Source organism: Ornithorhynchus anatinus, chromosome 12 (genome assembly GCF_004115215.2).
Source record: "Ornithorhynchus anatinus isolate Pmale09 chromosome 12, mOrnAna1.pri.v4, whole genome shotgun sequence".
Classification (NCBI taxonomy): Eukaryota; Metazoa; Chordata; class Mammalia; order Monotremata; family Ornithorhynchidae; genus Ornithorhynchus; species Ornithorhynchus anatinus.
This window is the reverse complement of record NC_041739.1, coordinates 21267358-21289943: the sequence shown is the minus strand read 5'-3', so window position 1 is coordinate 21289943 and position 22586 is coordinate 21267358. Positions and strand designations below refer to the sequence as shown.

The 22586-nt window shown below is 45.7% G+C and overlaps 1 protein-coding gene across 1 annotated transcript in view; it reads right to left on the bottom strand.

The window, feature by feature from the left end:
• GATB (glutamyl-tRNA amidotransferase subunit B) overlaps positions 1–22586 on the bottom strand; it is a 69073-nt gene continuing 46487 nt past the window's right edge. Inside the window, exons 10-13 of the mRNA XM_001511570.4 lie at positions 12498–12631; positions 8255–8333; positions 2927–3061; positions 1–471 (exon numbers count right to left, since the gene is read on the bottom strand). Coding sequence (XP_001511620.3) covers positions 346–471; positions 2927–3061; positions 8255–8333; positions 12498–12631 — 474 coding nt within the window. The 3' untranslated portion in view covers positions 1–345. The remainder of the gene's footprint in view (positions 472–2926; positions 3062–8254; positions 8334–12497; positions 12632–22586) is intronic.

Below are 22586 nucleotides of genomic sequence, written 5' to 3'. Positions count from 1 at the left end.
TTTAAAGGTAGTTAAGCCTGTTTTATTTCCACATTCCAATATTCAATCCATGCTGTAGGATCATCATCCAGAGGAAGAGCGATGGAATTGACCCCTGCTGTTCAAGCGCTTAGTACAGTGCTCTGCACACAGTAAGCGCTCAAAGAAACGTGACTGAATGAATGAACTGTTCCTGCTTTAAGGTAATGTTGGGGTGAAACAGTGTCCTCCTTTTCTGTGCTGAATTCCCATCTTCTCAGGGTCCCCGGGAGCGGGCTCAGGGCTGCCCATTCCCCAGAGACGAGGACCCAGGTGGCGGGTGGACAGCTGAAGATTCAGGGCCGCAGCAGCCAAAAGTCCAAACCTTCAGAGCAGTTGCTTCTCTAGGATTTGCTTTACCGTTGTCGGAGCTGCTCGTCCTTGGGTTGCTCTCTGGACCAATCCAATCAGCTTGTTCACCACCCTGTGGTTCCCCTTCCTTACTGCTGCAACCTGTAAAGGAAGGCGGGGAGGAGGGGGAAATGTCAGCAGCCTTGCTGTCAACGTCACGTGCCTCTGCCTGGGTGCCTTGCGGACGAGTGGATGTGGCTGTCGGCATACGGAGGGAGTCACCCCAGAAGATGGCAGAATTCTTTTGCCACTTTAGGGGCTGTTTCTTTACAAACAGAACCCTAACCCTGGTGTGCTAACAGGGTGCCAGTGTGGAGTTGGACCCCAGTAGCCCCGCTTCAGCTCCCTGATTCAAAACGGGGCTCAAGGCGATTGGAGTGGCTGTCGGGTCACGTGGAGAAATAATGCCCTATTCAAAGAAGAATTCCCCAAGCCTGACGGGAATAGTGGTCGACACAGAGTAAGTGCTTAACAAATACCATAAAAAACCCCCCAAACCACCCGGACTGACACGCTCACCGGTCAGTGACGACTGTCCGCGGGGATGCGAAACGGCTACCCGGCGGCACTTAGAATACAGAGCTCTGCTTTAGAGAAAGCGCTCATGGAGGATTGGAGTCTAGAGCGACACAGGGCAGGGGGTCGCCGAACGCACCCATACGACCACTGGCTCGGGAGACCGGAGCCCGTTACTATATAACCTTTCCCGCCGCTTCCCGTTGATCGGGGGCGAGGCTTGAATCTCTCCCTCTTCGAGTGCTCTGATACAAAACGTGAGACTAAAATTGTCTTTTATCAGTCCCTACAGATGAGGTGGGAAGACGGAGATGGTGCAGACCCAATGCAAGCTCATTTTCTTTATCAAGAGCTCTTTATAGAGCTGTTAGTGTCCCACCATGAGTTGATGTGTGGGAGGGTATTGTGCTGAGAGAGATGCTAGCAATTTTCTATCCCCTCCCAGCCCCCTGAAAAATGGAACTAGACAATATGATTATACTTAAGGGGAGAAAAGGAGGGGACTCGTTTAAGCTTTTATGTTTTCTGATACATTCAGAACACAAAATGACTTGGTTTTCAGCCACACTACTGTCAAGGATTTTCTCCATAATTTAAAAGTAATTTTCCTCGCTGCCTTTGCGGAAATGTTTCCACATTACTTTTCCCCTTCTCCAGAACCCTTGCCTGTTGGTTTGTTATTGTGAGGTTCTCGCTAAACTTGGTCACTAGCTTGGGTTGACACAACACTTCACCATTCTGGGAGAGGGGAGTGAGCTTTTATTTTAAGCTTCTTGATGGCAGGGATTGGCTCGCTACTTTTAATAGCACTCCCCCAATTGCTTAGTAGTTTAGGGTTGACTTTATGCAGAACACTGAGCTGTTGATGGCTTGATTAGGGCCCAGATTTGGATTTAACATGCTCTTCAATAATAATAATAGTAATGTTGGTATTTGTTAAGCACTTACTATGTGCAGAACACTGTTCTAAGCACTGGGGTAGATTTACAGGGTAATCAGATTGTCCCAAATGAGGCGCACAGCCTTAATCCCCATTTTACAGATGAGGTAACTGAGGCCCAGAGAAGTTAAGTGACTTGCCCACAGTCACCCAGCTGACAAGTGGCAGAGCCGGAATTCAAACCCATGACCTCTGACTCCCAAGCCCAAGCTCTTTCCACTGAGCCACGCTGCTAAGTAAGGGACCAACTGCCTTGGATAGGGGAGTGCCTCCCACTTGCAAAGCTGGAATTTTTCCAGTGTTCTATTCATTTTGCTTCTATTGACCTTTGGTACAGAAGAGGTCAGAAAAGCAGCATGACCTGGTGGACAGAACACAGGCCTGGGAGTCAGAAGGATCTGGGTTTTAATCCTAGCTCAGCCACTTGTCTGCGGTGTGACCTTAGGCAAGTCGCTTAACTTCTCTGGACCTTGTCGGTAAAATGGGGATTAAGACAATCTCCATGTGGGACATGGACCGTGTCCAACCTGATTAGCTTGTATCTACCCCTACTCTTAGTACAGTGCTTGGCACACAGTAAGTTGTTTAACAAATAGCATTAAAAAAAAAAAAGGGAATTAGGGCATTATTGATCAAACTGGGCCAGCTGGGGAGCAGCAGAAAGGATTTCACCCTGACCTACTCTGAAAGTCCACAACATGCTGGCAAACTGAGGTAGTTTTCTGACGTCTGAAAATGGCCTGGGCTTTGAAAACCAGAGGAAACCATTCTGCCACTACCTTTTTCCAGTCACATTACAGCACACACAGCTGCTGTAGTGTTCTGGGAGCAGATGCCTGCTTTGTGGATTATCCAGGCAAACCTGGCAGTGTTAGGGAAGCTGCCAGGAGCCGAGATGAAGGCAAAGTGGTTCCGGCACCTTGGAGAAGGGTGGTGGTGGGGATGGAGTTTTCCCAGTGGCCACGGGGTGCTGTGCGCTGTTTCTACACAGTTGGGAAAGGACAGCACCAGCAACGAAGGGAACGGTGAACCCATTGTTTGACGTGTCTGTTGCTACGTTGGCTCTAGACAAGTGAGATATAATTTGGGAATGATAGTCACCTGTTCTGGATGTGTCTCCATCACTTCCAGGCAGATCTGCTCCAGCACCTTCTCGTCCCAGATTAGCTCAAGTTTCTTCTCTTTAACGATCTGAGCCGGGGTCTTTCCTTCTCCTTTCCACAGCTCTGAGAACACCTACACTCTCCAAGGAGGGAGAAAATTAGAGGGCCGGGGAGAGGGAGAGAAATCTTTTAAGGTTCGGTGAGTAGGGGAATCACCCCAGGACCGATCCAGAAACAGGAGGAAAGGATGTTGACGTGCCGTGGCCCCAGCCTCCACTGAATCGTTAATCTGGTCAATGCGCATCAAGGCTGAACAGCTTCTTTCCAATCTACCACTCAAGTGCCAAGGCCAACTGCGCCCCAGGACAGAGAAAAGTTCTGGGTAGTTATACTCAGTAAGTTGTTTCCTCTTGGAAGTGGAAAATAATAATAAATGTGGTATTTGTTAAGTGCTTACTATGTGCCAGGCACTGTACTAAGCGCTGGGGTAGATACAAGCAAATCAGGTTTGTCCCAGTCCCTGTCCCCCAGTCCCAGTCTTAATCCCCATTTTTAGGTGAGGAAACTGAGGCACAGAGAAATGAAGCAACTTGCCCAAGATCTCACTGCAGACAAGTGGCTGATCTGGGATTATAGCCCAGGTCCTTCTGACTCCCAGGCCCCATGCTCGTTCTACTGGGCCACGCCGCTCTTTGAAATTGGGTTGTGTGGCAGAGGCCAGGGGGCAAGCTCCCGACATCATCCACTCCCTCATCAGCTCCCCGGAATCAGAAAAGAATAATTCTTTCTATGGCGCTAGAGCTGCTGGGGGAGGTGTGGTGATAGCTACCCTGATGGGTCTCCTGCTGAAAGGATTGGAGGCACCAGATGCCATCCTCCCAGAATAAATCAATTATACAGAACCGGAGATGACCATCTGGAAGGAATAAAGGTGCCCAGGATTTACCGAGGTAAGCGGTGGGCTCAGATGGATCCTTTGGGTCACTTGCACTGGGGAAGCTGGGGCACCTGTCAGCCAATAATAATAATGATGATGGCATTTGTTAAGTGCTTACTAAGTGCAAAGCACTGTTCTAAGCACTGGGGAGGATACAAGGTGATCAGGTTGTCCCATGTGGGGCTCACAATCTTAATGCCCATTTTACAGATGAGGTAACTGAGGCACTGAGAAGTTAAGTGACTTGCCCAAAGTCGCACAGCTGACAGGCAGGGGAGCCGGGATTTGAACCCATGATCTCTGACTCCCCATGCCCGTGCTCTTTCCACACTGAGCCACACAAGGATCCACAATAGAAAGAAACCAAAAATAAGACAGTGACAAATGCCAGCTTCCCAGTCCCAGCTACAAGAAGAGTTGGGAGGACAGGTCTAAACTTAAGAACCCACACAAACATTAACTGGATAAAAACCAAAAAACCTTAAAAGAAGCAGTTTCTTGGGGACATTCTTTTCCCTTTGTCCCTCTGCTCTCCCTCTGCCAGGGAATTGGAATAAGGCTCTGACTGATTTCCTGGCCACCCTGCAGTGATCAGCTCTGACTGGAGGAGTGAATTATTATTTTGGTATTTAAGTGCTTACTATGTGCCAAGCATTATTCTAGGCAATGGGGTAGATACAAGTTAATCAGGGGACACAGAGTCCATCCCACATGGGGCTCACAGCCTAAAATAGGAGGAGAACAAGTACTGAATACCCATTTTACAGATAAGTAAACTGAGGCACAGATTAATGTAAATTCATTCTAAACTGTAAACTTGTTGTGGGTAGAGAAGATTCCGTTTAGTATTATATTGTACTCTACCAAGCATTTAAGACATAGTAAGCACTCAATAAAAACAATTTACTGACAAACGGGAGCACTGCCAGTTTGCCTCCTTTACCGGTCCACCAGAAAATGGAAAGGATAGGGGAGTGAGAATCAAATCTCCTCAAAAATTAAAGAACCCAGTTGGAAGGGAAGGTGTTTTGAGATTCACCAGGGTCCACAGGGTCCCCAATCTGAGAAGGCTTAATCAAGTATTTTTTAAAGGAACTTTTCCTGCCAGTTAAAGATGCCGCCTTCCTTTTTCAGAGGGCTTATCCTGACAGCAGCCTATCGGGGGACTAAAGTAGCCATCACGCCACGCTGGGAAGCCCTAAACCAAGTCTGATGTTTCTCTCACAGAAGGGCCAGCGAACCTCTACTTTGCCTTTCCTCCATGACTGACAAGTTCTCAGCAAACACCGGATCCCATACAAAGCATCTTTCCTTTCCTAACCGGGGGACACTGGTTTGGAAAGAACAGGGCTAGAGATCGAAAGGACGCGAGTTGGGCAAGGGGCATTTTGCAGTGTCAAGGTGCCTGCAGTGTTCCTGCAGAAGATCCCCATTGAAAATGAGCTCCGGTGAGGCAAACTCTCTGGAGATCCCCAGCCTGACTCAAAATGGTGCACACCTGCAACAGCTTCCTAACAGACACCTTCAAACTGCCCCTCGTGGTGACGGACAGCCAAAACATTTGGGCAGCCAAGGCGGGAATGGTTTCTCTGGGAGGGCCCCGGCCCATCTCTCCAGGACAGTAGCTCACAGGCCGACCCCTTAATTCTGTTTATGGCTGCACTAGTTAAGAGCTGCTGGAGCTCTTAACTGAACATGTGATCTGCAGGACCAAAGCAATAATCAATCAATCACTCAGACTCCCTAACCAATCGTGGTCCCCAGTTTGTTAGCTGGGGGGACCTCGGCTGTGTGGGGAATAGGGGTGCCCAAAAGATGTAAAGAGGGAGAGGACAGCAGAGAGGAACTAGTGCTGAATGAGGAATTTCTAAAAAGACTCCAATATCCAGGTGAGCTTCTGGGGAGGAGGGCACATGTCCTATATGCATGGAGCCAATGGGGACTTTCATATCTCCCTGATGTGCACATAATAAATCACATATACATAGCTATAGATTATATGTAATTAATAATTTAAATTCATGTCTTTATCCCCCTGCCACAGACTGTGTGCTCACTGTGGGCAGGAAACACATCTACTAACTACACTGCATTGAAGTTTCCCAAAAGCTTAGCACAGTGCTCTGAGCAGAGTAAGTACTAAATAAATGCCATCGATGACGACGTTCTTTAAGATACTCCGTTTCGGCTCCACCTTCCCAAGAAACCTTTGCAGTGGCTGCTGGCCCCTAAGGACACGGTGGGTTATCCACATCTATTCCAGACTCTATGCAACTCACACCCGCCTGTTAAACATGAATTTGGTGTGGGTTGGAATTTATCCATTGCTTCAGTGTTATAAGGGGAACTCTGAAATCACTGGGCTTTTATTAGCAGCTTAATTTTGACACTGCTGTACTCTAAGGTTTTAAATTGCATTCAAGGCTGGATGCTTACTCCTAATCTGGCACTGGGACCAGCCTGGAAAGTAGAGCTGGGATCCCTTGCCCAAAAGCAGGGGTCGACCAGGACCTCCTATCGCCTTTCTCGTTTCCCCAGTTTCTCCTTCTGGAGGGACTCTCCTCCCTTCCACTCCCTGCCCTGCTTCCCCTCTGAAAGTTGGAATCAACGCCTGCCTCTCTCGGCCCCTCCCTTTCCTGGAGTAAGAAAGTGGAGTACAGGAAGAGGCTAGTATAGATAACCACAGATGCATCCAGCACACCCCGGGCGTTGGATGTAGAGAACAAGAGAGGCTCCTGACGGGGGAGGGAAGAGGCAGTGAAAGTCAGCTAAGGACAAGGGAAGGGGTGGGGGGAAGGGATCGGAAAAATCTACCTGACCATGTGCTTGCCCCTTCTCTATAAACCTTTGCCACCTGAACCCATCTTCTCAGGCGTGAAGTCAATAATAATCCCCTCTGCCTCTGATTAGGATGTCACCACTGCTTCTAGCCTGAGGTTGGTCTTCAATCCTTCCTGCTGTGGGAGATAGCTCTGCCTGCCTGCACACCTCCTGCACAGCCTGGGTAGAGCATCCGGCTCCGGGCTGACCCAAGGCACTTAATACCCTCTTAATCAGGGCACGTGGCTTTTTATTTATTTTAGTTTTATTGCTCCCTTTCTCCCCAGAACCCTCACAAGCTTCTTTAAAAATTTAAGCTGCCGCTAAAAGCCAACAGTGTGCAGGCGAGTATCTGTGGAGACTCAGAACTGTGGGTTCCTCCATCATTTCTCGTCTGAACTGCCTGCCATGCCTGGGTTCTGATTTTTGGGAGTTTTTTTCTTTTTTCCTCCAGCACAACAATTCATCTGCTCTTGTGTATATATAGCTTTTCCTGCCCTCGGGCCAGCCAATATCTCTGCCTACTGCTGAGAATTGTAATAAACATTTGTTATTCTTCTGACATCCAGGCAACCAAAATTCTTTTCTAAAAGTGGTGAGGTCCCTGTAGTCTGACAGCATCCCTCAGTGGTGGGTAAAGAGAGCCTTTATTAGTCTGTATCTCCAATTTCACCACGCGGAGGACAGCACACACTCTATGGTCGCTGGTAATTAGGCAGATGAGGAAGCCTTTTAGAAACATCACTTTGTAACCTGCTACAATTGTCAGTGTGTATAAATATTAAATGCAAAAAAAGCCCCATTAAAATAACATTAGGACATCAATAGCAGGGAAAGCTGCAGCCAAAATCAAGGCCCTCCGTCTTACTGCTCCCTCATCCCACCTTGTTTCTCATGTCCAGCTAGTGGTGTGGGGGTGATGTGAGCTCGGGGGATTTCTTCACACTCTAACAGGTGCAAGAGTGGGCCAAAAACCACCCCCGATGCAGTCTTTTCTGCATACGCGCATTGATTGGCGGAAACGGAGCGGGGCCTCTGCTTGATGCTCTCCTTCGCCGCCCGGTGCTTGGCCCTGGTTTAGGGGAGTCTGGCCTTCAAAAGGCAGCCACGGGATGCAAACGGAGGAAGTGTTTGCTTAGTCCCTGCAAGACTGCACTGGACAACAGCGAAAGACCATTAAATGGAGCATCAGGCAAGCCAGGGGAGTGATGGAGAGGCTGCTGTCAGCCTCCCAGGCTGTGAGTGGCTTCTGCCTATTCCTTAGCAGCACCACCCTGCTGGGCTTTAGCCTTTAACCCAACAAACCTCTGGAGTAAACAGTCAGGGCACCGTGCACACAATTAAGCATTCTGGCCCGCTTAAAGAGCACAGCAGCAAACTACCTGGGTACCAGAGTGCCTATTTTATCTTTCCTAAATGGAATTTTTCCCACCCTTCAACAAGAAAATATCCCTGAAAAGCAAGCACTTCCACTTCAATTATAAAATCCATTAAAAACAGCGCTTTGGTCTCACCCCAATCTGTACAGCAAAGGTAGAGGAAACAGCTTTAAAAGGTGTTGTTACTCACTTGTTTTGCTGCCGGAGGAGAAATTATCTGCGATTCTAGAAGGTTTAGAAGCTCGGCCAGAGAAGAGGGTGTAACTGGACTGATCGATTAAAAAAAAAAGTGTGGGTGATTTATATTTAACATTTCTCTTACATCAATTTTGTTATTTCACTACCTAAATTACTGTACAAAAGCCAAATACCCTAACAGCTTGAAAGGGTGTTTTTTTTTTTGTTAAGAGGAGGATAAGTCCTCAATAGGTGATCAGCAGTCCAGCAGTAGAGCGTAGGCTAAGAACAGAAAGATTGTAGAACTCTTCTCCTCTTCCCTCCTTACCCCAGATTTCTAGACTTTGAGCCTGTTGTTGGGTAGGGATTGTCACTGTTGCCGAACTGTACTTTCCAAGCGCTTAGTACAGTGCTCTGCACACAGTAAGCGCTCAATATGATTGAATGAATGTTCTGAATCACCACTTGGTCTCCTCCCCTCTCATAAAAATCAATACATCAATCAATTATATTTATTGAATGCTTACTGTGTGCAGACTACCGTATCAAGCACTTGGGAGACAACAGTAAAACCAAGGTTGGTAGAGACGTTTCCTGACCACAGTGAGCTTATCGTCTAAAGGAGGATATCCTCCACTGGTAATCTATTCCTCTCCATATCAAGCAGGAACTGCCTACCACTGGTTTTAAGGCACTCAGTTCAGCTCTCTTCCTCCCACTACTTATCCTCGCTCCTCTCCCACTACAACAAAATGCATGTCCTTCACCCTTCTAACACCAACCTTCTCATTGTGTCATTTTTCTTTCTGGCTGCTGTCCTCTTGCTCACCCCCTTCCTCTTCACATCCAGTTGGCCACTGATCATTCCATTTTCAGTCTTTCTAAAATCTCATCTCTTTCAAGAGGGCTTCCCCTCCCCACTGTTTTTCCATTCCCCACCCCGATTCCCACCACTTTAGCACGTCCGTGTAACTAGGCACTTTGATACCCCTCCAAATCTGTAGCACTGTATTAATTCCTCCTAGCTGTACTTTAAGTAACTGAAGTAATGTTAAGTGTCTGTCTTATCTGCTAGATTGTAAGCCCCTAGAAGGCAGGAATTGGGCCTAATTCTACTGTATTCATTCATTCAATAGTATTTATTGAGCACTTACTATGTGCAGAGCACTGTACTAAGCGCTTGGAATGAACAAGTCGGCAACAGAAAGAGACAGTCCCTGCCGTTTGATGGGCTTACAGTCTAATCGGGGGAGACAGGCAGACAAGAACAATGGCAATAGAGTCAAGGGGAAGAACATCTCGTAAAAACAATGGCAACTAAATAGAACCAGGGTGATGTACATCTCATTAAACAAAATAAACAAAATAAATAGGGTGATAAAGATATATACAGTACTCTTCCAAGCCCACTAAGTACAGTGCTCTGCATAGGATAAACATTACTAAATATGACAAGCTGACCAACATTATTGATGAATCTGATGGACCCAGGAGCCAAAAGTTTAGATTTTTGGGGGGTAGGGGGAAAAATGCTACCTGAGGAGGGTAGAAAAAAGCTAATTGTTCTGGGAGTTTTAACCTAAAAGGTTTTACAGAGTGAAATTGTAATTCTATATGTTCCTGTCTAACAATTCTAACAATTCTAGAAATTGCACAGTGGTTTTGCCCCATCAACAGATAACTGGTTGGTTTAATTGGGGAAAACAGGAAATGGCTGCAAAATTCATGAACTTTGATAAGGGAGAAAAAACTGAGCAATTAAGTATTCTTTGATTAGAAGATCAGCCCGAAAATACTTTGAAAAAACAGCTAATGAAGTCAGTGTGCTGTTTGATTTAATCTGAGCTCCAATTCATTGTGACTCTAAAAACTCTCCTGGAAATGAGTGGTTTTCCCTGTTTCCCTGAAGGTTCTAACTATGCAGGCAATACTAAAACGCCTCTACCATCTGAACCCCAGAGGACAATGGTGTCTATCCCGTTCTACTCTGCAACTCTCCGCCAATCCCTGAACAAGCCTCTAGACAACAAAGCACCATTCTAAACTCATTGGATGTCTCCCTCAAGGATCGGCTGCCAGCTCTAAACGTGCCTGCCACTTTTAATGGCTATATCGGCCTGTGGCCTTCACAGGTCAGGTCAGCACTATTCAGGTCTCAGTAGGACCAATCTCCACCGATTTTGTTGAGGGTGGGAGATACGGGGAGGGCAGGGAGCCACTGCCCCACTGCAACCACGGGGGTGAGGCACCAGGACAATCACCAAAAAATGAGGAAGGAAAGGAAGAAGTGAATGTGTCAAAATGAGGGAAAAGAAGACTAGAGAGAGAACGTATACATCCTGCTTGTGAATAGGTTGGGGGGGGGGGGGCGAAGGGAAGAGACGGGGGCAACTAGCGACTCTGTAAACATGTAGAGTGAAGGGTGCAGAGGTTTCTTAGAGTGTTTGGGATATTCATTCATTCAATAGTATTTATTGAGCGCTTACTATGTGCAGAGCACTGTACTAAGCGCTTGGAATGTACAATTCGGCAACAGATAGAGATAATCCCTGCCCAATGATGGGCTCACACTCTATGTGGGAGGGAGGCAATTGGGTGCCATGAGATAGGTGTAGTGGGTTAAAGTCAAATAGGTCAAAACACCTGCCTTTGTTTTAAAGAGCTACACCCATTTCTGCCAGGATGCATGTTTTGGGCCAGAATTTGGGTAGAGAATTTGAGGAGATTTTTCCACTAACACAAGCCCGCTGTGATATAGGATGGTGCGGGCCTGGCGGTATGAAGGATGGATTCAGCCTTGCACATTGCGAGTTTTCCTTAATATGGGATTTTACGAGAACACAACCTTTACGAGAACGGAGGAGTATTAAGAAACCGCTCAGACATTTACTCTATCCTTCTAGTAGGGAACAGAAACAGAAGCACAGAGGAGATAAATGAGCAAGGTAGCATGAGACACATGACACGGGAGGGTCCTAGGCCAGTCAGTTTTTTAAAATTCAGGTACAGGAAAGTCTCATTAATTCAAAGCAGCAACAGAATGGAAGGAAGTGCTATTCTCCAGCCAACCAGATAGGACTGTCCAGCTACGTTTGTGCTTATTCCAAAATGTGGATGATCCATACATAATTCATAGAGAAAATTAGGTCCTGTGAGTGCATTTCTAAGTCAGCTGGGTAATTTCACTCTGCTGCAATGAAGCAGCCTTAAGCAAAGTAAGGCCAGTGGGCCACCCAGGAGGAGAGGGAGAGAGGGAGGCTGCAAAAGCAGTAACCCATCTACTGACAGGTAAATCAGGCCCATTCACAGGTTTCTTGTCTGGAGAAGCAGGCTTAAGTGCTCTGCTCTCGTGCAGTACGATTGTGAACGCCATGTTCAACAACAAATACGTCCATTTGTGTACAAAGAACTACACTACGTATTAAAGGAGGTTTAGGTTTGGAGAGTACGCAATGTCTGTTGGACTAATGAGTGGTATACACAGTTCTCTTCTATAACACAAAGGTGATCTTGCAGGACCCACCTAAGGCTATAGTACTTAACCCAAGCATACTCACGACCGCTTCTGACGCTGTGTCGTTACACCCAGACAGACAGTTGGAAGAATGTTCCCAAATTCTGCCATGATGTCCTATCTGAATACAGAGTAAAGCACACATTCTGGCAGGACTGGGTGCACTGAGATTTATAAAGAAACACTGGGTGTACAACACAGCACTCAAACACATGTATACACACAAACACACACCTGCTGCAGTCCAGGGGACTGTCGTATGTTTGCCCACTGGTAAAGTGGTGCAGCCACTGTGGTCAGGCTGCCGGGGAGCAGTGGTAAGTGCTGCTGCAGCAGCTGAAAGAACACTGCCAACACTGCCAGCCCCATCCATTCGTGCCAGGTTGGATGGTGAGTTGGCCCATTGATCCAGATGCCAACCCTGCCTACACCGGGCATGGGGGCTAGTGGCCACCTGCAGCCTGGCCAACAAGAGCAGGTGTGGAGGAAAGGAGCAGGAGTCATGCAGGTGGAGGTGCCATTTTGGCAGCTGGGCTTCAATCAATCAACCCATGATATTTATTGAGCGCTTAGTGCACAGCACTGGACTCAAGTGCTCCAGCAGCCGGCCCATGGACCGGGACAGTTTAGATGGGGACTTCTGGTGACTTGAGGATTTAGTGCCCATTTTTTAAGTTTTCTAAGCAAGACTGCATCTAGAGAGTTCATCCCAGACAAGAGAGATCCCAGCCCTGAGCCTCACCACTCTTTGACAGTGCGGTCCTGTTGCTTTAAATATCGCAGCAAATCATTGAGAATCCAACTGGTCACTTTCTTCGGCTCTGCCTTGGTTTCTTTCAGCACATCCTGGAAAAATTCCATTAGGCCTTCCTCATTCTGTGGAGACAAAATATAGTGACGGTTCAAGGAAAAAATCCTGGGGCCAAAGCCAAAGACACTATAGCTCTAAATTACACTCCTCTGTCTTTTCACCAAAATACTCTGAGAACTAGAAATCGCTTCCTGCTAGTAATATGACCTGGAATTTCCACAATTCCCACAGCACCTAGTCTGAAGTGTGAGAGTTCCTGGTGATGATGATGATGATGACCTTTTCCTGGAGAAGATCTTGATGTCCACAGAAATGAGGAATACAAGAAATTCACATATAACGCAAAAATAATTTGGGAGCCAATATTTTAATTCCAACTACCACTCATTTTTTTTTTTTTTAACCAGAATCAAAATGTTCACATCTCCTGCCTTTCCTTGTTTCCTACTTTGAAATGAGTTCTAATAAGCAGTGATAATCAACCAATAGTATTTATTGATTGCTTACAACCAGTCATAGCTTTACTTACACTGCAAGCTCCTAGAGGACAGAGACCTTTGTCTTTAACGTCTACTCTATTTCTCCTGTGCAGTAAGCATAGTGTTCTACACATCGCAGGACCTTAATAAAGATCACTGTTTGATTGATAATTCTGCAAGAAGTGGGGAAAGGGAGACAATTTGGGAGGTCAGAGCCAGGTTACCTAACTGCCTGACAACCTGCCAGTCAATTGTTCTTTTTTGTTTTCCCATGTCCTAAATGGTGGGGTTCTAAAATTAGGTTTTTGAAGAGACTCCAGCCTTCTAGTAGGTCACTTGCCTGTTTAGCTAATCCCTTTCAATTTCTTCCTGAGACCTGCATTTATCTCTAATTTTCGTTCTAAAATTAAATATCTTCCTGTTGGCTTTTCCCCCGAGTCCTGAAGGAAGAATGTTAGGTTTACTGAGTTGTGCTAGACTGTGAGTTCGCTGTGGGCAGGAATTATCTCTCTTTATTGCTGTATTGTACTTTCTCAAGCGCTTAGTACAGTGCTCTGCACACAGAAAGCACTCAATAAATACAACTGACTGAATGAATGAATGTGCTCCCCATTGCTGAGTTTTCTCCCACGTTTACCTCCAGCATCAAGCCCCTTCCACCACTCGGTCGCAGACGGCTTCCATCTGGCACCTGATGCATGGATGAAGACTAAGGGCTCAAACAGCAGAAGAGATGCCCGGAGGCAGCATCCTTTCAAGCAACCTGTTATTACCATTTTTGGCCTACAGGAAAACTCCTCACGGTCACCAAGCTTGAGGGCCAGCAGCTCTCTCCCCTGTACTCATCCTCACTCTTCTCCCACTACAGCCCAGCCCACTTGTTCCACTCCTCTAAAAACAACCTTCCTACTGTACCTTGCTCTCATTACTGACCCCCTGCTTGCAACGCTCCCTCCTGCTTAGACCTCCTTCCCCCTTCACATCTGGTAGACCCACTCTTCTCTCCTATTTTTGAAACCTCATTTACATCACATCTTCTCTAAGAAGCTTTCCCTGACTAATCTCTAATCTCCCAACCCTAGTACAGTGCAGTACAGTGTTCTGCACACGGTAAGCGTTCCATAACCATAACCTGAGTCCACCATACTAGCTAAGAACTTACGAGGCACACCACAACCCGACAGGACTTATGCACATATCTTTCTACTCAGCTGTTTTCCCTACCTGTAATTTATTTTAAATTCCATCTTCATCACTAGATTGTAAAGCCCTTGAAGGCAGGGATCATGTTTGCTTCCTCCATTCTACTCTCCCAAATGCTCAGTGCAGTCCTTTGCACAGAGTAAGTGCTCAATAATTACTAAATACAGCGATTGATAATGGGCTCCATAAACATTCAGGTCACATGGAAAGCTTGTGGCAGGGCCAGATTGGGCTTAAGGATTTGTTTTGCCTCTCCACCATGTTGCTTTTCTCACTATTCAGCTATTATTTTCAGTCTTATCTTCCTACGCAAGAAGTCACTGTGTAAAGAAGATAACAGAGAGCAAAGCTTAGGCCTATCTGCTACCTGATAGAAATGGCATTAAATCTAAATGGTTATCTTGTCTCTCACTTTCCTAGTCACTGAAATTACGGAAGAGAGATAAAGTGGAACTTTAGGATGGAAAACACCAATCCTAAGGTGAAAATGAGGGCCACTGGCAAATAAGATGCCCGCTAGAGGGAGCTTAACCAACCATAGAAAGAAAATAGACATCACAAAGCATGGCTTAAGTACCTGAAAATTAAAAGAGCTATATTCTGCACAAATCCCACCCACTTCCACAGGGTTTATGGAAGAAATCCTAAGGGAAAAAGCTGGTTTTCCCTTTGAAAAAGCTGATTTTCACTTGGAGTGACATCCAACTTGGGTCAGTCTAAGTAAAAATAGTCCCTTCTTCAGGGTGGACATTTTCTTTATGCACAGTCTACAACGGCAATCACTGGGCGCTCAACAGAGCCACTTTACCGATGCAGCGAGGACACTGTCCTGAAGACAGAAGGACTCACCTATGCCCAGATTCCCCAAGAAGATTGGCAACTTTGCGGAAGTGGGTTTGAGCCAATGGGAGCATGGCACTGTAGGTCAGGGTGCAGCTGGGATCGTCTGGAAATTGCAATCCCTCTACAACATTTAAATGCATTCAGTGGAATCTTTGCATTGGAAGGTTAGGAGTGAGGGTAGCCCTAATCTCTTGGTTAGTTGTTAAGCGCTTTAGTACAGTGCTCTGCACACAGTAAGCGCTCCATAAACACGATCGATTGCGATGACGTAAAGGAGGGATGAACCTAAGTCCAGTCACAGAGACTTCTGGGCTGAGAACCTGCGCTGGGGAATTGGAGATGGTCCTAGTGGCATGTGCGGTGTCATTCACAGTCTCTGATCCTTTTTGATGGTGTTTCTCCAGGCGCAGTGGGCAAAATAAAGTAGAGAGGCAAAAGTGCAGTATAGTGCCAACAGCGCCAAGGACGTCATAGGAAAAACCAATCTGTGGCCAAAGTGAGCACAGCATTGTATATTGTACTTTCCCAAGCCCTTAGTACAGTGCTTTGCACACAGTAAGTGCTCAATAAACATGATTGAATGAATGAATGAATGAGCGAGCACAAATCAGCAGTCAGATGTCACCTCAACAACTGCTATGATCTGCACCACCCACTTCAGCTAAATATTTTCAAGCCTCTTGTTGAGCCTATCCACTACATGAGGTACTCTAGGCGCTTCTCTGGTCAAAAACCTTCACCAGTGACGGTGAAGTCCAAGCGGAAACACCCCTACTTTGGGATATTTTGATTCCCCTGACCACGGTGAGGTGTGGGTCAGATATTGGGGAGACTTTGCAAATTGAAAGACTGGATGGTAAGCTCCATGGGATCATCTCTGAGTGTGTGCTTTGCACACAGTAAGCGCTCAATAAACATGATTGAATGAATCTTGGATTGTATTCCAGTAAATGGTTAGTGCAGTGCTCTGCACAGAGAAAGCAATCAGTAGATACTGATGACTTATTGCATTTGTGACATTTACTGAGTGCTTATGATGTGCAGAGGACTGTACTAAGTGCTTGGGAGAGTAATAATGTTGGTATTTGTTAAGAGCTTACTATGTGCAGAGCACTGTTCTAAGCACTGGGGTAGACACAGGGGAATCAGGTTGTCCCACGTGGGGCTCACAGTATTAATCCCCATTTTACAGATGAGGTAACTGAGGCACAGAGAAGTGAAGTGACTTGCCCACAGTCACACAGCTGACAAGTGGCAGAGCGGGGCTTCGAACCCATGACCTCTGACTCCAAAGCCCGGGTTCTTTCCACTGAGCCATAGTACAATATAACAGAATTAGCAGATACGTTCCCTGCCCATAATGAGCTTTCAGATGAGACACTCTTTTGGCCTCAGATGTGGTTATTACAATTCTCTGTTTCCCTTTTAAGTGCTTCCGGCCTCCCTTATTAAAATATTAGACTTGAGTTTAAGAGGATGGATATGGTATAAGCATGTGTCTTGTCTCCAATTTCAGTTCAGGTACCGGCCTTAGGCTGCACAGGTCAGCTTATGGCTCTCTTATTACCTTTCTTTTTTTGCTGTCTTAAAGTCATCTCCAACAGTCCTCCCAATAGATCCTGAAGCTGTTGATTAAATCTCAATTTTTTCCAAAGTTTTTACACATATACAAGGGCTGAAATTTCCAAATTTGGAATTAGACACAGAATTTTCCCTTTCATTAGTAAGAAAAGTATCTTTTCCCCCATGCTTACAGTACATTTTTTTACCCTCTGATAATGTCTTTAGCAGTTTGTATTGAGCAAAATTCCTATGTGGAAAACTTAATCCTTACAAGAAGAACTTCTCTGAAAAGCCTAAGTTACCAGCCGCTAGAAGATAACAGAAAGAATCTTAAAATCTTAACTCCATAATTCATTACTACAAAGCCATCTGTCATGTATTCATAAGCACACATCCCAAAGATAGCAATTCTAGAACAAAAAGAAATTGGAAGGTCCTTTTTTATGGTATTTTTTAAGCATACAACTATGTACTAGTCTCACATCCTTAATCCCCATTTTACAGATGAGGTAGCTGAGGCACAGAGAATAATGATAATAATGATTATGATATCTGTTAGACACTTACCAAGTTCCAGGCACCGTACTAAGCAGTGAGGTGGATACAAGCAAATCGGGTTGGACATAGTCCCTGTCCCGCATGGGGCTCACAGTCTTAATCCCCATTTTATAAATAAGAACCCGGCTCCTTCTGACTCCCAGGGCCATGCTCTATCCGCTACGCCGTGCTGCTTCTAAACTAAATTCTCGGGGGATGAACCACCTGAACAGCTCACAGAGACATTTCTGACCATTTCCCTAGCCAATGATATTATTCTGCTCATGCTAAAGCTAGGGCCAAAGGCCACCTAACCAGTCAGAACAATTAGCATATACGAAAGCAAATGTAAGCAATTTGAAGAGGGAATTTGGCTTTAACTGCTCAGAAAAAGTCACCGTAACTCCCACACTCCCCAAAAAAACCCACCGAGGAGACCAGAAAGCTGTCTCACCCAAAACAGATGGGGAAGATCTCCCTTTGTTCTGTCCTAGACAGGCTGGCCCTCTGGTTAAATGAGCTGTCACAAGGAGAAAGCTCCCCTTCGCCAAGGATAGGTTTTCTAAATCCACCCTGAAATATTGCACACTTGAAGTTGGAGGCTCGGCTGAGTTGCTGGGATGTGATGAATATATATTTCCCTATCCCTGGGTGGTTTTCTATTGGATGTATAACAGCGCGAGTCAGATTTTTGTTTGTCTTTTCGTGTCAGCCCTTTGATGAAGCCTCTCCAGGTTGGAAGTGTGTACTCCACTGGGGGATACAAGGTCTCAGTCCTCAATTTAAAGTGGACATGAAAATCTGAGACTGTTTTGGAGTAAGATAAAATCGGTAAGTCTGAGCGATGCTGTGCTGTTGGCCTCCCGGAGAATGACGGATCAATAAAAGTTGCGCACTGGCCGCCACCGGGCTGCTCTATATCCCAATTCTGTCTTTTGGAGACGTGCCTCATTTGGAATAAGGTTCTCTTCGTTTTTTCCCCGGCTTTACGTAGGCAAAAGCTAATTAGCTTGGCATGAGCCTCCGAAGTCTCCGGTGACTTGGCTAGTGTCAGCCATCTGCTTTGGTCCAAAAACGGCGAGCTGGTGATTTCGGGACTTGAACATTCTATTAGCAGCAATGCAGAGAGGCCGTGACATAAAGGGACCTTTAATGTCCCATCTTAAGAGGTAAGCGACTCAGCACTAATTTATCCACAATGAGAAAGAATTTAAGCTTCTGCTGCACAGCGAACCAAGTCCTGCGGCTGATTACGGATTCTCACCATGGCTTTGGAGATGCTTCACGTAGCAGGGAAGCCTGATCCAGCCTCCCGTGGCTTCGGCTCACGTACCAGGCTGCCCTTACTGCCCTACTGCTGGAGAGCATCTTTTTTACACATTTTAATCAACTTTCCCAGAGCAATAGTCAATTACACCCATTGCCAGTATCTTCTCTACTGCTGGGCGGCTAATAGGAATATTTAACTGCTAACGGTTTTGTTAGTTTATCGATACCAGTGTGATATAAAGGAGGACTAAACACCCCGGCAAACAACTCTGAGATGAAGCGCTTATTTCAGACAATAGAATCACACTGTGACTACTACTTGACTCCAAACCTCACTTTTCATCTATCCTTAATCTAGGTAATTAAGGATAAGAAAGTTTCCTGTTGCGACGGACTAACACTGTTACCACCTTGCATGTCACGAAGTGCTCCTAATCACAGTTTATCTGGAGTCCTTTCGGAAGGTGACACGAACGAAAGAGGTCAATGTGAACTGCAATCAATTGCTATTTATTGTGCGCTGTGTTCAGAGCACTGTACTAAGCGCTTGGGAGAGTACGTTATAAAAGAGTTGGTAGACACAAAAAGCTTACAGTCAAGAGACAGCCACTGATATCAAATGTGTTACAGAGATATACGTAAGAGTTGTGAGGGTGATGGATGAGTAAAGGTTTCAAATCCAAGCGCAAGGGAGACACCGAAGGGAAGGGGAGAGAGGAAATGAGGGTTTAGTTGGGGAAAGCCTCTTCGAGATGTTTTTTTAATAAGGTTTTGAAGGTGGGGGAGAGTGATCACCTGTCAGATACAAATAGGGAAGACAACGTGGGCGAGAGGTCAGCAGCAAGATGGATGAGACCAAGGTACAGATCTTTGGGGAGAGTGGAATTCAAGAGAAATAAGTGTGGACTAAAACACCTGTGGAAGAAAAACCAATGGCACCCATCCAGAGATCAGTTTGAGGCCCTTTGGGGAATTATAAAATAAAACAAACCTGGCTCCCGGAGGTTTGGCAAAGAGGAGTGAGGAGGGCATTCCAGGTGTGGAGAATGCAGTGTATTTGGAGAGCGATTGGCTTGGAAACTGAAGATAATAAACCTGGTTTGTTCAGGTAGGGTAGAGGGCATGAATTGGTGTGCAGTGGGACATGAGTAAAGTTAGGAAAGAAGGAAGATAGAGAGTAGATGACATTTGATTAGACACAAGAAGGGGAGTTCCATGAAAGAGTAACTTTTTTTAATGGTATTTGTTAAGTGCTTATTATGTGCCAAGCACTGGGGTGGATAGAAGCTAATCAGGTTGGACACAGTCTGTTCCCACATGGGGCTTACAGTCTTAATCCCCTTTAACCGATGTGGTCACTGAGGTATCGAGAAGTTAAATGATTTGCCCAAGGACACACAGCAGACAAGTGGCAGAGCTGAGATTAGAACCCAAGTCCTCTAACTCCCAGGTTCGTGCTCTTTCCACTAGAACATGCTGCTTCTCTACAACAATAAGGATTGAGGAGGATGATTCCCACTGCTGTAACAGGTTAGAGTGGGAAGAGGACTGGTGGCCAGATATCCAACAACGATGAGGGCGAGGGTGTATCTTTTCTGTTTTTGAGGCCTGATATACACCACAGTCACTCCTGACATGTCCCAGAAGAAAGTGGTTATGACTTTAACCCGACGAGGGAACAGGGAAATGGGGTAATGCGTTGTCTCCTTGAATTGTTAGTAGTTCCAGACTCACCACTGGTGAATCCACTTTTTATCACAGCTTGTTGTGGGTAGGGAACGTGTCTACCAACTCTGTTACACTGTACTCCCCAAAGTGTTTAGTACAGAGCTCTGCACACAGTAAGCACTCAATAAATATGCTTGACTGATAGTGTTGATGTTTGACAAAAGCGCCGGTCTCTGCTTGTAACACAGAGGGGTCATGGTGTGGAGGAACTGATCTCACCCAAATCCTTGAACAGCCCAAAAGACTGTATGTTCTGCTCAATTTCCTTCCCTGATTTCCAGTTTGAATGATATCTCTCTACGCTCCATGTGCAATCCTGAGGAACCTTCTCACTAAGACTTTGTGGGGACAGCCTGGTGGCCCTGCCCATCTGGGTGGGTGCACTTTACGTGGTGTACTGTCAAGGTCAACTTTCACGTGCTTTTTTGCTCTGAGGCCAACGGTTCTTCAGCCCCTTGTTTCGTCTCCAAAAACCTTTTTTCACCACTGTGTGAATATCAAATACCCCACTGATTCATTGTCTGCCGTCAAATTCAGTCCAGCTCTGTTTATTATGCATATCGTTGAGTGATACCATTTTGTCTGCAGCCTATTCTTACATTTCCCACTAAAATGTGTTTAAGAAGCAGAAGGTTGGAATGATCAATTTCCTGACTAGCTTTCTTTGGGAGAAAAAAACAGTGGGTTGGGGGAAGAATTTGATAAATTTTTAACACTCCTCAATAACAGAAACAAGAAAAAGGGCTCCTTTTTGATTTCCCTGTCTTGCTTCAATGTGCTGAAATCTGGGCAACACCTTAATGCACAATGTCTACAAGAGATCCAGGTCCACCCATCATCCACCAGCCCAAATCCTTAGGTGGCTATCACCCTTGCTAGATGATTGCTGAGACTACCGTGGTGGTAACTCCTGAAGGTGGAAACCACACCCTAAGGGAGGAACTCGGCCAGCTCAGCCTACATCAGCAATAGGTTCATAAACAGTATATCACAGGGTTTCTGAGGTCACATCACCTCTCAGTGGTACTAGCAGGAATAATAATATTTATTAGGCTCTTACTGTGAACAGAGTGCATACTACTAAGGGCTATATTCCCTTCTAGCACACAAAGTAAGCACTTAATAAATGCCACAGTTATTATTATATTATTATTACACAAGTGGGAATTAAAAATGGTCCATCCCTTGGCCGGGGGAGAGAGAGAGAGAGCCGACAATCTCATCTCTTTCACAGCATCAAACAGAGTCATCCTGATCCTTCTTGGCAAGGAGTGTGTGTACCAACTCTATTGTACTATATTCGCTCAATCCCTTAGTACAGTGCTCTTCACACAGTAAGCACTCCATAAACACTATTGTTTGATTGAACCCCAGGGCAACTAAGAACAAAACATCCACGAGGAGCCAAACTCCTCTGACAAATACCCGCCTCTGTGCCTATTATTAACCATGAACAATTGAAGCCAAGAGAGATACAACAAAATACGCCATAAAAATAAGCACGGTCCACAGTCCCAGGCTATGTGAAAAGGCCAAAGAATCCTTATTGAAAATCAAGCAGCAGGTTGATTATTTTTTCTCTTCTTTCTAGTCCATCTGGGCTTGGTTTTCATAAAAATCTATGCCATAGGTAGACGCTTAATGATATGGGGAGCAGTAAAAACAGAAGAGACTTGTTAGGGTTAGCCCCACATTTGTGAGTAGGGTCAGAGCATATTTTGTAGACAAATAGAATTTTAAGCACTTAGTACAGTCCTTTGCACACAGTAAGCACTCAATAAATACAACAGTGAATGAATGAATTTTGCAGCCTAATGACTTTCAAAAATAAGTTGTACAGCTGAGAGAATATGCTGAGACTCTACCCAATTGTGATAGCTCCCATCATCCCAGGCTGTGAAGCAGGGAAGGAGGAAAAGAAGCAAGTACACTTTCCTGGGCAGAGTCTTCGTAGCAGAGAGGAAAATGGGAAGGGCACCTAGGTTAAGACCTAGTCAGTAAGATCTGCCCCCACCACATTCCAACCACCTTCAATCACTTCGTCTTCAACACTGCTCTCAAACAGTCTCCCCTATCCTAGCTTAAAAAAACCCCTCCCTTGACCCCATGGCAACCTCCAGTTACTCCTGCCATCTCCCTCCTGCCATTCTCCTCCGAACTCCTCAAGCAAGTTATTTACCGCAGCCGCTCCACTTCCTCTCCTAGACCCACTCAGCAATTTGGCTTCTGCCCCCTTCACTCCACAGAAACTATCCTCTCTGAGGTCACCGATGACCACCGATGACCTGTTAGCGCTTAACAAATACCACAATCATTATTATTACTAAAAAATAGCCCGAGGTTGAAATCAGTGAAAATTACCTGGTAGGTGGAACAGCCCTAAAGTATCTAACATCCT